This window comes from Maniola jurtina, chromosome 27, assembly GCF_905333055.1.
Source record: "Maniola jurtina chromosome 27, ilManJurt1.1, whole genome shotgun sequence".
Taxonomy (NCBI): domain Eukaryota; kingdom Metazoa; phylum Arthropoda; class Insecta; order Lepidoptera; family Nymphalidae; genus Maniola; species Maniola jurtina.
The window spans coordinates 4761805-4777884 of NC_060055.1; the positions used below are offsets into that span (position 1 = coordinate 4761805).

General features: G+C 39.1%; 1 protein-coding gene across 1 annotated transcript in view; it reads right to left on the reverse strand.

Annotated features, from left to right (window-relative positions):
• Window positions 1-1452: 1452 nt before the first annotated feature.
• LOC123878942 overlaps window positions 1453-16080 on the reverse strand; it is a 58822-nt gene continuing 44194 nt past the window's right edge. Inside the window, exons 10-18 of the mRNA XM_045926318.1 lie at window positions 13843-15577; window positions 9681-9800; window positions 9378-9470; window positions 8919-9053; window positions 7876-8325; window positions 7495-7525; window positions 4630-6540; window positions 2063-2786; window positions 1453-1901 (exon numbers count right to left, since the gene is read on the reverse strand). Coding sequence (XP_045782274.1) covers window positions 1745-1901; window positions 2063-2786; window positions 4630-6540; window positions 7495-7525; window positions 7876-8325; window positions 8919-9053; window positions 9378-9470; window positions 9681-9800; window positions 13843-15577 — 5356 coding nt within the window. The 3' untranslated portion in view covers window positions 1453-1744. The remainder of the gene's footprint in view (window positions 1902-2062; window positions 2787-4629; window positions 6541-7494; window positions 7526-7875; window positions 8326-8918; window positions 9054-9377; window positions 9471-9680; window positions 9801-13842; window positions 15578-16080) is intronic.

The following is a 16080-nucleotide window of genomic DNA, read 5'->3' on the forward strand; positions in this document are numbered from 1 at the left end:
AATAAAATAACACTCGAACTACAAAATAGTTTATTCTCAAAATTGACAAATTTCTAGAGACAAAGATGTACAAAGCAACGTATTTAAATTCAATGCACAAAGCACATTGCAGTCAAAATAAGATAACATTACATAGGTACAAAATACTTTGTTTACATTTTACATGATTTTTACATACTTGCTATCAGGTGCCTTTTGCAACCTGTGTGCTAAGTATGAGATTTTAAGGCTAATAAATTTCTTTTTGTGATGTAACCACAAATTCACGGTTTTCGGATATTTTTCCTTTACTTGTGCTATAAGACCTACCTACCTGCCAAACATGATTCTAGGTCAACGGGAATTACCTATCCTATAGGTTTTCTTGACAGACGGACAGCCAGACAATAAAGTGATCCTATAAGGGTTCCGTTTTTCCTTTTGAGGTACGGAAACCTTAAAACAAAATCCTTCAATTGCTACTAAGCTAACTGCCTAGCTGACTGACAGTTGTTCCTGTTAGCCACCCGCCTTACAGGCAAAGAGTACTCACCAGTGTTTTCTCATGTGCAGCACTAAATAACTGCTCTGACTACATTTATACAGGGTGTTTGGTAATTAGTATATAATGACGACACGTACCCATGCTACTTTGATCTGATAAATACAATGCTGAAGTATAATGACGAAATAAAATTATAATTTTTTCCATACAAAATTAAACAAGTGTAAATTAAAAATTTATAACACCCCCGACAAGTGAAGGTTACTGTAACTAGAAAAGAGCTGATAACTTTCAAACGGCTGAACCGATTTTCTTGGATTATAGCTAAGAACATTCTCGATCAAGCCACCTTTCAAATAAAAAAACTAAATTGAAATTGGTTCATTAGTTTAGGCGCTACGGTGCCACAGACAGATACACAGATACACAGACACACAGATACACACGTCAAACTTATAACACCCCTCTTTTTGGGTCAGGGGTTAAAAAACAAATTAGGTATGTCAAAGTTTTCATGACCCTAACGTGCCCTAACTCACTGAGATCGTTGGCCATCTTTAGATAGGCCGAGGCCAACGATCTCAGTGAGTTAGGGCACGTTAGGGCCATGAAAACTTGGATATAAGAAAAAATTAAAATTTTGTATGGAATCACACTAATATTATAAAGGCGAAAGTTTGTATGTGTGTGTGTGTGTGTGTATGTTGCTCCTTCACGCAAAAACTACTCGGATTTGGCTGAAATTTAGAATGGAGATAGATTATATCCTGGATTAGCACATAGGCTACTTTTAATCCTGGAAAATCAAAAGAGTTCCCACGGGATTTCGAAAAACCTAAATCCACGCGGGCGAAGTTGCGGGCATCTGCTAGTTTTTTATAATTTTATTTCGTCATTATACATCAGCAATGTATTTATCAGATCAAAGTAGCATGGGTACGTGTCGTCATTATATACTAATTACCAAACACCCTGTATTGGCACAACCCACAACTAAAGGGTTTCTGACCGGTAGGTATGTGTTCTCATGTGCTGCACTAAATTACTTTTCTCCGTAAACTTACAGTGGCATAACTTACAAGCGAAGCGTTTTTCACCAGTATGCGTTCTCATGTGCTGCACTAAACTACTTTTCCAACTAAATTTATATTGGCACAACTCACAACTAATGGGTTTCTCACCAGTATGTGTTGTCATGTGCTGCACTAAATTGCTATTCCGCGTAAACTTACAGTGGCATACCTTACAAGTAAAGGCTTTTTAACCAGAATGTGTTCTCATGTGCCGCACTAAATTACTTTTCTCCGTTAACTTACAGTGGCATAACTTACAAGCAAAGGCTTTTTCACCAGAATGTGTTCTCATGTGCCTCAGTAATTCATAGTTCCGACTACATTTATATTGGCACAACTTGCAACTAAAGGGTTTCTCACCGGTATGTTTTCTCATGTGCTGCACTAAATTACCTTTCAGCGTAAATGTACTGTGGCACAACTTGCAAACAAAGGGTTTTTCACCAGTGTGAGTTCTCATGTGCTGCACTAAACTACTATTCAACTAAATTTATATTGGCACAACTCACAACTAAAGGGTTTCTCACCGGTATGTGTTTTCATGTGCTGCACCAAATGACCTTTCTGTGTAAATGTACTGTGGCATAACTTACAAGCGAAGGGTTTTTCACCAGTATGCGTTCTCATGTGCTGCACTAAACTACTTTTCCAACTAAATTTATATTGGCACAACTCACAACTAAAGGGTTTCTCACCGGTATGTGTTGTCATGTGCTGCACTAAATTGCTATTCCGCTTAAACTTACAGTGGCATACCTTACAAGCAAAGGCTTTTTCACCAGAATGTGTTCTCATGTGCCTCAGTAATTCATAGTTCCGACTACATTTATATTGGCACAACTTGCAACTAAAGGGTTTCTCACCTGTATGTTTTCTCATGTGCTGCATCAAATTACCTTTCAGCGTAAATGTACTGTGGCACAATTTGCAAACAAAGGGTTTTTCACCAGTGTGAGTTCTCATGTGTTTCACTAAATCACTTTTCCTTGCACATTTATAATGGCATAGCTTACAAACAAAGGGTTTCTCCCCAGTATGTGTTCTCATGTGCTGCACTAAATCACTATTATCTGTACATGTATAGTGACATAGCTCACAAGCAGCTTCTGCTTCGGTATCGTCGATGTCAAACACTTGTTCACATTCGTGTATAGTTTCATCCTGTTCAGTCTCGTCACGGCGCGTGTCGTTGTCGTCATGGGTCGCAAGTCTCGCGGGCACAAGAGCGACTGAAACAAAATATTCAGACTTTTTTTCGAAAATATTTCAATAAAACTTAAGCTAGCCTTATACTATACAAGTCATGCCCGCGTGGAATGGTGCCAAGAATACTGGCTGCATTTCCACGCTGGACAGCCAGGCTGATCCGTTCTGACTTATATAGTCATGAATGTACGTTGTACCTACCTTTTGTTGTTATGTTTTGTACTAGCTGATGCCCGCGACTTCGTTCTCGTGGATATAGGTTTTTGAAGATCCCGTGGGAACTCAATGATTTTCCGGGATAAAAAGTAGCCAATAAGAGACCTTGCCAACGTTTGTCTTTACTCCTCTTGCTACGAAAAGTTAATCGACCGTGATGCTACACATTTTTGTTGCATTTCATAATTTTGTTACTCAATTCATCCAAGAAAATAATTTTACCAAGTGGGATATCATATGAAAGACCGATATAAGATATCATACCAAGATACCAAGATATCATATGGAATACACGGCGCTGCAATTGCTTGTATACAGTATGGCATATTATTGTAAATTGTACATTTTAAAAGAGCAACCGCCGAGTTTCTTGCTGGTTCTTCTCGGTAGGAACAGCATTCCGAACCAGTGGTAGATTATTTTGACGATTCAAAAGCACTTGTAAAAGTTTAATTGAATAAAAATAATTTGAGTTTGAGTTTGAGTTTGAAAGGGCTTCACCTGTACATTCTAAAACAGATCCTCATTTATTTTTATACATAATAGTCTTTGATTTATCGAGCAAAATGTATCATTTAGGTACGTATATTTATGCAAATACATAGTACAAAACAATTTTTGGGATTTTAGTTCGCGGTTTGTTTCGATGTTCTAGCTCAGAAAAGAAATATTTCACACACCCAAAATATGTATGGAACCCTAAAAGAGTGGAGCCCGATTCGCACTTGACCGTTTTTATTCTTCTTATTGTTACAACAATATTTTCATACGATTAAAATTACTTACTTTACTTGAACTTTTCGTTGATAAATAAAACACACATACAAATGACACAATTTATTGAAATAAAGAATTGGGGCGGTAGTTTTAAAATATAATAATATTATTACAAAGAAATAAGTACATTTAGGTATTTCGTACGCGTATTATCCAATTATTTAGTTACTAGCTGATGCCCGCGCCTTCGTTCGCGTGGATGTAGTTTTTTAAAAATCCCGTGGGAACTCTTTGATCTCCATTCTAAATTTCAGCGCAATCCGTCCAGTAGTTTTTGCGTGAAGGAGTAACAAACACACACACACACACACACACACACACACACACACACACACACACACATACACACCCATACAAACTTTCGCCTTTATAATATAGGTATATAAGCTGTTGTTTGATACCTTAAATATCAATTCACCATCAGGGCTTAGGGGTTCATTACCTTGCAGCATCAGCATTGAGGAGTTGGATGAAAATTGAACAGATGGATCTTTGAGTTAAAGAGCTTTAACTTGACTCATTGAATTTAAAAGTCCAGATTTCATGGTTTTGCTTTCATTTAATTTATCAAGCTTCTTAGAGAGATTTCATCCTTATAATTGACCCTAACGATCGATGCAATAAAAGTACAGGTTGTAATTTTTACAGATTTTAGTCAGTTCGATTCCCGCGTGTGACAAGCGAATTTTCGAAAATCTTTAAATGCAGTTTTCTTTCTATTTAAAAATAAAGGAATGTTTTCTTGGAGTAAAATTTAGTGGGTCTTATGTTAAATATAAAATCCTTCTCACATGTACGAATTATCATGGGCCTCTTTAAATTAGTTTTCCTAGTAAAATTGATACTGGCACAATTCACTTGCATTATTAGCTTATGAATTATGAGTGTGACTTCTCATGTGTTTCAATAAAGTTCTTTTAGCAGCACATTTATATGAGCAGAACTCACATGCAAAAGGTTTCTCCCCAGTGTGAGTTCTCATGTGCTGCACTAAAGAACTATTCTGCGCAAATTTATGATGGCATAACTTACAAACATATGGTTTCTTCCCAGTATGTGTTCTCATGTGCAGCACTAAATGACTATTCCGTACACATTTATATTGGCACAACTCACAAACAAACGGTTTTTCACCAGTATGAATTCTCATGTGCTGCACTAAAGCTGATTTTGTACTACATTTGTACTGGCACAACTCACAACTAAAGGGTTTATCTCCAGTATGTGTTCTCATGTGCTGCATTAAATTACTATTCTGTGCAAATTTATAATGACATAGCTTACAAACAAATGGTTTTTCACCAGTATGTGTTCTCATGTGCAGCACTAAATGACTATTCTGTGCACATTTATACTGGCACAACTCACAAACAAAGGATTTATTACCAGTATGAATTCTCATGTGCTGCACTAAAGCTGATTTTGTACTACATTTGTACTGGCACAACTCACAACTAAAGGGTTTATCTCCAGTATGTGTTCTCATGTGCTTCACTAAATTACTATTCTGTGCAAATTTATAATGACATAGCTTACAAACAAATGGTTTTTCACCAGTATGTGTTCTCATGTGTTGCACTAAAGTACTATTCTGCATACATTTATACTGGCACAACTCACAAACAAAAGATTTATTACCAGTATGAATTCTCATGTGCTGCACTAAAGCTGATTTTGTACTACATTTGTACTGGCACAACTCACAACTAAAGGGTTTATCTCCAGTATGTGTTCTCATGTGCTTCACTAAATTACTATTCTGTGCAAATTTATAATGACATAGCTTACAAACAAATGGTTTTTCACCAGTATGTGTTCTCATGTGTTGCACTAAAGTACTATTCTGCATACATTTATACTGGCACAACTCACAAACAAAAGATTTTTTACCAGTATGAATTCTCATGTGCTGCACTAAAGCTGATTTTGTACTACATTTGTACTGGCACAACTCACAACTAAAGGGTTTATCTCCAGTATGTGTTCTCATGTGCTTCACTAAATTACTATTCTGTGCAAATTTATAATGGCATAGCTTACAAACAAATGGTTTTTCACCAGTATGTGTTCTCATGTGCTGCACTAAATTACTATTCTGTGCAAATTTATAATGACATAGCTTACAAACAAATGGTTTTTCACCAGTATGAGTTCTCATGTGTCTCACTAAATCACTTTTCCTTGCAAATTTATAATGGCATAGATTACAAACAAAGGGTTTGTCACCAGTGTGAGTTCTCATGTGCTGCACTAAGTCACTGTTCTGACTAAATTTGTACTGACATAACTCACAAACAAACGGTTCTTCTATACTGTGAGCCATAATGTGTTTCACTAGGAGATTTTTACATTTAAACCTATGTTGGCAAACGTCACATATATAGTTGCTTGTTTCCTCTACATGTTTTGCTGAATATGAAAGTTCCGTAGTTTCCATTGTTACTATATTTCCCACATCATTGTCATTGTTCAAAGAAACTTTGTCTACAGTAATAATATGTGAGGTGACTGATTCATTGGTTTCTGATATAGGGAGTTCATCTTGGCTTTCTGTCTCACCAGAGTCAGTATCGTTATTTTTACTGACCAAATCAGAAAAACTGCAAATGTTTAATGGTGATTTTATGCACTGCGTAGGCTCATTGTATTTTTGGCTCGGTTTGTCTGCTTCGTCATTATCAATCCCAAACACTTGTTCACATTTGTCGATTGCTTCAGCCTGTTCGGTATTGTCAGGGTGCTCTCTTTCGTCGTCAGTGCTCGCAAGTCTCGCGGCCAATACGTCTGAAACAATATATGTTAACTTATCATTCGCTGTTAATCGAAAATGAACGCAATAAGTTTCGGTTGCTTTACAATATTTATAGCGCTTGATATGAACACTGAGAAGGCTATGCTCGACTTTATAGTCTGTTACAATAACAATTAGTATGAAACAATCACAAACCCCTTTTATATATTCGCTAATAACGTCTGCATTTCTCATACTTATGTAATACTTGCACTGTAGGCAAGTAGGCTGTACTTAGAAATGTAATTTTTATGACCCCTTATTATTATCGCCACACATACTCCTATGTACTGTAGGTATACATGTTGCTTCGTCAGATACAAAACAAAAAATTGGTTGTCTGTAAAGTCGGTTTACTGACGATAGTTGAACGTGACAACAAAGGCCGATCGCGGCGTTACCTCGCCTGCGGCGAGGTAACGCATGAGTCATGTCGAGGTAACGCCGCATGAGTCATGTTTTTTCGTGCGTGCAGCCGGCTGTATCGAATTATAAGACGTTGTCACGTCAAAAAAGAGAATATGAAGGACACTTAACTCGCCCCTTTCACACGCAGGCCATACCAGCCAGGCCAGCAATGGAACCATATCTACCTATTCAGTAAAGCACTACTTAAATAATTATAAATGCTAAAGTGTTAGTATGTTAGTTACTCCTTCAATCACACCGCAACAGAGCAACATGTCGACTCGGATTTTTGCATAGATTCCTATAGCAAAAACATGAAGCGTGATATATTAGGCTACTTCTTATCCCGCAAGTAAAAGAGTTCCCAGAGGATTTGAAACGCGGACGCGGACACAGTCGCGAGCATCATCTAGTAAATTATATTTCATTTCATTTAAAGGGCTTTCACACCTGTATGTGTTCTCATGTGCCTCAGCTACTTTTCTTGTGTGTGTGTATGTGTTTGTGTGTGTGCGTGCGTGCGTCTGTGTGTCACTCACCGGTAGCTGAGCAGCCTTCACTCGCGCGAGTCTGTGGACAAGTAGACACAATCAGACTAACTACGACACCTCATCTTAACCCTTAAAGCTATCACGCTGTTCGCCGTTTGCTGTTCAACCCAGGCGACTTGGCATGGAGCAGCTCCTCTATTCCTTCGTGCTATGAGTCGACAGTGGCCATATTTTTGGGGCAACACATGTCCTGTTGTTAATTCGTTCAAAATAAGCGCCATACAATAAATGTAAAATAATACAAGGTACCAGACCAAAGAGAAAGAAGAGTGCCAGTACGCGGCCCAAGAGTGCCAGTATGCGGCTCAAGAGTGGCAGTACGCGGCTCAAGAGTGCCAGTACGCGGCTCAAGAGTGCTAGGGGGCTCACCGTGCGATGTCTCGAGTGCGCGTGCTCGTTGTACTCGCGCTCGCGGGAGAACTCCTCGCCGCACTCCGTACACTGCAGCGTCACATTCTCGCACTTCAGCAGATCCCGCGTCGCCAGCGCGCGCTCTTCCACACGCGACATTCTCGTCAGCAGCACTCTGCACAGAGCCTCGTCCAGCAGCTTGGCGTCCCGCAGCATGCTGGCACTGCCTTCGGACTTCACCGAGGCCTGCGCGTCTTCGCTGTCCGAGGCTTGCGCGTCTGCGCTGTCCCAGTCCGCGCGCAGGTCGGGCTCCGTCTTCACCGAGGCCACGTCTGCGCTGTCCCAGTCCGTGCACAGGTCGGGCTCCGTCTTCACCGAGGCCACGTCTGCGCTGTCCCAGGCCGTCTCTACAGAGGCCTGCATGCTGTGGTCCAGCGGGCGCAATGCAGCGATGTGCTGTCTCGTTATCTGAAACACCCACCCACTGTAGCAGTGCACCCACAACATACACCCACACCCTGGCAGCAGTTTTTATGTTTTAAGTTAATTCATACTGATTAGTTTTCCTGTACTCCAATCATTGCTGAGAAATCTAAATCAGCAACATAATATTATTCTATATTGATGTGATTGTGAAGAGAGACTATCAGTAGGAATGGCATTCCATACCAGTGGTAAATTATTTTGACAATTCAAAAGCACTTGTTTAAGTTTATTTGAATAAAAAATATAATCTATTCTAAATGTTAGCACCAAAGTCATTTAATTTGAAATAAATGAAATAAATACCACCTTGCATTTTTAAAATGATGATGTCAGATTTGAAGCAATAGTGTAGTGATGTAGTTCTGTTGTGTCATTGTGAATGATCAATGAACTTTTTTAGATGGAGCTCACACAATTTTTTGATATTACATACATACATAGTCATATTATTTACCTACATTATATAATAATTTACATACATTGAATATGTATTAAGAGTTAATTCTGTACCTAAGAAGTACTGCTTCTCTGTTATGTCAAGTTCAAAGCCAATAGTCAAAGTCATTATAACTCACCACTTCATGTTGTTTCACCAAGTCCATCATCAGCGCACGAGCTCTCAAGCTCCTGTCTCTGAATTTGTCAAAGTTTGTCAATCTCTGAGCACATTCAGCGCAAAGTGAGTGTTGTAGGTTGCCTACGTCAAACAACTGAAACAAAATGTATTCAACATTAACAAGTGAAGGTACTGAACAGATCTTGCTCATCTCTACAGTGTGATGATTTGTCAACTGCACTTGGTTTTGTTCTGTGAGGCAACTCTATGTATATGCAGCTATTTCAATTGACTGTAAAATTATGTTCACACAGGTGCAGCACCTATGTCTCACATAACACCAGGAATCTGGTGGATTCTTCTAAAGATTTTGTAGCCTAATTGCACCACTAGAGTTAGCCTGTACTTTTCACTTTCATTTTGAACAATTTTGTCATTTACCATGTTTGACAATGAGATAGATAAATGAACAACTTACAGGATAACCAGTCAAGTGCTCATACGCTTGTTCCAACTTGCATTCGCTCACTGAAAACATTTGGCTGTCAGTGTCCAGGCATGTCATGCAAACCTGCAACAAACAGTACTAAATGTTAGTTTATCCACGTCCCACAGTCGAGCAATGGCCTCCTCTGGAGCTCAGAGCCACCACACTAAGGCGGATCGCCAGGCTACCGATATTTCAGAATCCTCACAGTGTGTTCCTTCACCTAAGCCTTCCGCAGTGAGGTGAAGCCACTGACACATTGTAAATATCGCGTATGTATAGGAACAGAGGCGCCTGAGCAGGATTGTACCCGGTCAGCACAGCTCGGTCTATCGAGTTGTTCAGTGTACAGTTGTAATGCCTCGGCGCGTGGCAGGGGCTCGGACAGAGCTCCAGAAGCTCCGACTTCACTACGCATTAGTGCTGGGACACAGACCTGCACTGTGGCGGCGTGGAGGCGCCTCTCGCCGCACAGCTCCTGCTCCATGTTACCTACTATGCGAGTATGGGTATCTACTATGAGTACTCGGACCGTTTTCAGTTCTCCTGTCTCCAGCTCCTACTGCCACTTACATACAGCTACATTTGTACCGACAATTTGAACCATCGATTTGATGTGATTTGAACAAATTGAACAGCCATAACCACAAAAACCATATAGGTAACACTTACAAAACTAAAAAAATAAATTGACACTCAATAGGCTTGTAGAATAAATATCGATATATCGATTAGTCCTGTGTCAGTCACGACCGATTCGGTCATTTGACTGAGGTCGCGCAAAAGTACTGATGAACGAATCAGTCGTTTTTGACCGATCCGGTTCAACCAGTCGCCACGAACCGAGAACCACCGAGAACGAAGAATGAAACTAAAAAATATTGAAAGAAATGATTGGTCTACAGATCATAGTAAAATAGTAATAGTAAGTAATCTATACTAATAAATAAAATTGGAGTGTCTGTCTGTAATTTCGAAATAACTACCGTATATTAAGGTCATATGGTTATTTGAACGATACTATAACTGAATCACACGTTTTTAAAATTTTTGTCTGTCTGTCTGTCTGTCTGTTTGAAAAGGCTAATCTTGGGAACGGCTGAACCGATTTTGACGGGATTTTCACAGACAAGTAGAGAATTGACCAGGGCTACTTTTTTAACCGACTTTCAAAAAGGGAGTTGTGTTTTTCTACCTATGTACACCGAAATCTCCGAGATTTCTGAACCGATTTGCGTCATTTCTTTTTTAATCGATAGAGGAACTTTGCGACATTGTTTCATAAAAAATTTGGAGTCCAACTCCTCAATCCTGATGCTGCAGGGGATCTGACCAATCCACGCGGGCGAAGCTGCGGGCATCAGCTAGTAATATATAGATATGGACTAGGTAGGTATATTTTCCCAATATTTACCCTTGTTGTTATGTTCATTGTAAAATTGTAGGTATCTACCTACTTCATTTAGGCAACACGTGTAGGTATATGAGATGCATAAGGTTTTAGTATCTATAAATCTTAACATAATGATTAAACATGTTTAAAAATAAAAGCTCAATTAAAAAGATAGGTAATTACATCATAACAGTGCATACAATCGGGAAAAATATTACAATAATGCAGCGATTTTGAACCCGCGTCGTCCGACGACCTATAACGAAACGCGAAACTATACGAAACGAGCGTGCGCAATCGAGACGTCTTGGAGTCTCATCGTCCGATTCACGACTGAGACTGACGACTGAGACTGAGTACCGAATACCGATACATTCGTGAGGAACGAAGAGACTGATTGGACCGAAGTACCGAAGTACCGAAAAAATGACTGATGACTGATGAACGACCGAAAAGATCTCAGTCGTTGCTGTAATCAGTACTTGAACGACCGAATCGCAGAAAATGAACGATTGACACAGGACTAATATCGATATATTGATATTGGCTATATGACGACATTTATGAGGAACTTTCAATGGTGCGTTCCATAGAAGCCTCATAGATGGCACCCCAATATGTCCCAAGGTGTCAATCGTAAAATAATTATCATGACTCTTTGACTTTAAGTCATGTTTGTTTATTTGAATGCTATCTATGTAATTTTGATAATTTAAATTCTTAAATTAAATTAAAGTGTCCACTGATTGGCTGTAGTTGCATTATATTTTTGCACACTGTCTGCGTCTGTAGGTTGTGTTCGGGTCTAACTATTGTAACTACTACCATCTGTTATTACCCACAATTTTGCAATATAATTATAATTATCATTTGGATATTACACTAGCATTTTAGAACCGCCATTATTCTTAAATAATGTTACCGATATACCCAGTTGTCTTCTCGATGGGTACTCATGTTATAAATATGTTTATTAAATATATCGATATTTTTTGGCACATTCGACATCCCTAATTGACAGTGACACTGCACTGCGTTCTTACCGGTGTTGCCAACGCACTAAATAAATTGGCGTCGAAAATGTACTAGATACAGTAGTGACGGGTAACATTGGTATGATAGCGGAATAGATTTAGAATGCTACTAAAAAAGTTTTGCGTAAATGTGGTATATTCACAGAGGTTCTCTAAACACAAGATGTAAGCGGTGAACCAATAAATATACAAACAACAAAACTAAAGTAGTCCTCAACTCAATTGTTTTAAAAAGACCGTCTCCATTTTCAATATTCAACTCTGCATGCCCGCGGACCACAGAAGTTACACAGAAGTTAGTAGGTATGGCATATTTTAAAACGAGACAGATTTATGCGGTATACTGAAGCGAAAATTGTATGTCTATGCCGTATACTGTCTCATTTAAACAGTGTCTTAAAGGCTCGATGACACTGGGCTAATTTACGAGCTGCTAGTCGGCGAGTTTAAAAGCTAGCGAGTGAGCGAGTAAGCGAGTGTCGATGACACACAAAACATTCCACTCGCTCAGTAGCCAACTAGCTAGCGTGTTGACATTTTAGCTTTAACTGCCAAAACGCAGATGCTCGCAACTAGTTTACTAGCAGTGATGATGACACGTGGCTAGTTAACTAGCTTACAGGCCAACACGCCAGCGAATGGCGAGTAAATTAGCCCGGCTTTCTATTTTTCAAGCAGCGTTTTTACAATCTGATAATCAAAAGCAGATTGTGAAAAAGCTCGATGACACATGGCGAGTTTACAAGTTACAAGGCAGCGAGTTCGCTAGCAGCTTGTAAACTCGCCCCGTGTCATCGAGGCTTAAGTCGGAGCAAAGTCAAAGTAGGTACCGGTCTCCACCTAAGCGGAGCAGAGAGAAGTATACAGACAACCAATCAGATTTTTAAAAGATAACGGGATAATATTTTTGCATCATTTATTATTATCAGTCTGATTGGTCGACTGAACACATCTCTTCTCCTCTCCTCTTAGGTGGAGACCGGGCCTTAGTGGCATTAACCACAATAGCCGAAAGAATGAGGTATAGCTATAGATTTGATCTTTCATATCAATGAGCCCCAGATAAGTACTCTGGTCATTTTCTGAACGATGGATAGATCAGATATTGACCGGTATTATGATGAGGCAGGAAGGTAATTACAGAAACTTTGCCCTCGATGAACCAAATGGTATGTAGACAAAATATAAATTAATTGTCTGACAACTGAACAGGATAGTGGTGGGTAATTAAGGTAGGTGGTATACATAGGTAGGTAAATCATAAAAAGGTAAAAAATATATGGGCTCAACTTATATATCATATTCATATTCATTTATTTCTTCCTTAAAACTAAAAATTACATCTTTGATAGGACCAACTACCAACCCATTCGACAGTTTGTCGGCAGACGGCAGCACGATAGTCTTTTTATTTACCTCGACTAATTAGGTACAAAGCACTCCCCAAATACCTTCTACAAACCCCAACCTCCTTGCTACGTTACAATACTAGTAAAGGCTCGCTTGCAGCTCGGTTTTAATACCTCTATAAGCCCTGATTCACACGAGCACTGACAATACAAAGTGCGCGTTAAAAAAAGCATTAACGTGTGAACAGATACTTGGGAATGCATTTGTTCTATATGAACGCTTTTTTAACAGACGTTAAAAAAGTTCTCGATCGAATTAGCCCCTATGCAACCGTTTCATAAACTAGTATTATACCTACAACAAAGTTATATATTATTATCTACGTGTTTCTGTTTTCTACCAGATATTTTGGTAAGTTTTGCATGTTTGTACATGTAATAAAAAAACAACGATATTAAGGCATAAAAATATGTTGGGCAAATTATTTTACAGAAATTCTCAGTTTGTTTTAGGTCCAAAAATTTGTTGGCCAAAAAATATACGAGAACTTATAAACATTTATCTATTTTTCTATGGTTCAGGTAGCGCCCCTTGTTCGAAGCCAGAGCGAGTTAATAGTTACAAATAAACTCCTGCAGATATGTACAAATCATCACGTGCCTCTTTGGAATTATGATTTATGAGTGTGACTTCTCATGTGTTTCAATAAACTACTCTTAGCGGCACATTTGTACGAGCAGAACTCACATACAAAAGGTTTCTCACCAGTATGTGTTCTCATGTGCTGCACTAAACTACTATTCTGCGCACATTTATAATGGCATAGCTTGCAAGCAAAGGGTTTTTCACCAGTGTGGGTTCTTACATGCTGCACTAAAATACTTTTCCGACTACATTTGTACTGGCAAAGCTTACAAGCAAAGGGTTTTTCACCAGTATGAGTTCTTATGTGTTGTACTAAATCACTGTTTTGACTACATTTGAACTGGCACAACTCACAATGGAAGAGTTTCTCACCCGTATGTGTTTTCATGTGTTGCACTAAATGAGTATTCCGCGCACATTTATAATGGCATAACTTACAAACAAAGGGTTTTTCACCTGTGTGAGTTCTCATGTGCTGCAATAAGTTACAGTTCTGACTACATTTGTACTGGCATAACTCACAAGCAAAGGGTTTGTCACCAGTATGTGTTCTCATGTGCTTCACTAAAGTACTATTGCGCGCACATCTATAATGGCATAGCTTACAAACAAAGCGTTTCTCACCAGTGTGTGTTCTTCTGTGCCTCACTAAATCACTGTTCTGACTACATTTGTAGTGGCACAACTCACAACTAAAGGGTTTTTCATCAGTATGTGTTCTCATGTGCTGCACTAAATGAATATTCTGTGCACATTTATACTCGCATAACTCACAAGCAAAGCGTTTCTCTCCAGTATGTATTTTCATGTGCTGCACTAAAACACTTTTCCGACTGCATTTATATTGGCACATTTCACAACTAAAGGGTTTCTCACCAGTATGTGTTCTCATGTGCCGCACTAAAAGACTGTTCTGACTACATTTGTACTGGCACAACTCACAACTAAAGGGTTTCTCACCAGTATGTGTTTTGATGTGCCGCACTAAAAGACTGTTCTGACTACATTTGTACTGGCATAACTCACAACTAAAGGGTTTTTCACCAGTATGTGTTCTCATGTGCTGCACTAAACCACTATTCTGCACACTTTTATACTCGCATAACTCACAAGCAAAGCGTTTCTCTCCAGTATGTGTTTTCATGTGCTGCACTAAAACACTTTTCCAACTGCATTTATATTGGCACAACTCACAACTAAAGGGTTTCTCACCAGTATGTGTTCTCATGTGCCGCACTAAAACACTTTTCCGACTGCATTTATACTGGCACAACTCACAACTAAAGGGTTTCTCACCAGTATGTGTTCTCATGTGCTGCAATAAATCTCTGTTCTGACTACATTTGTACTGGCATAACTCACAACTAAAGGGTTTTTCACCAGTATGTGTTCTCATGTGCTGCACTAAACCACTATTCTGCACACTTTTATACTCGCATAACTCACAAGCAAAGCGTTTCTCTCCAGTATGTGTTTTCATGTGCTGCACTAAAACACTTTTCCGACTGCATTTATATTGGCACAACTCACGACTAAAGGGTTTCTCACCAGTATGTGTTCTCATGTGCTGCACTAAATGAATATTCTGTGCACATTTGTACTCGCATAACTCACAAGCAAAGCGTTTCTCAGCTGTATGTGTTCGCAGGTGTCTCACTAAATTACTGCTCTGACTACATCTGTACTGGCATAACTCACAAGCATAGGGTTTCTCACCAGTATGAGTTCTCACGTGCCACACTAAACTACTGCTATCTGTACATTTATAATGACATAGTTTGCAAGCAAACGGTTTCTCACCGGTATGTTTTCTCATATTGTGCCTTACTAAATCACCTTTCTTACTACATTTATACTGACATAACTCACACGTAAACGGGTGCTCACCGATATGAGTTCTCATGTGCCGCACTAAATGACTATTCCGCGCAAATTTATAAGGGCATAGCGTACAAAAAAAAGGTTTTTCACCAGTGTGAGTTCTCATGTGCCGCACTAAATGACTATTCCGCACACTTTTATAATGGCATAGCTTACAAGCAAACAGTTTCTTCCCAGTGTGAGTTCTCACGTGCAGAAGTAAAGCACTTTTTCGACTACATTTATATTGGCACAACTCACAAGCAAAGCATTTCCCACCAGTATGTCTTCTCATGTGCCGCACTAAATGACTACTATATTTACATTTGTATTGGCACAACTTGCAAGTAAGCGGTTTTTCTTGAGCGTGAGACATAATGTGTTTCACTAAAATACTTTTACGTTTAAACTT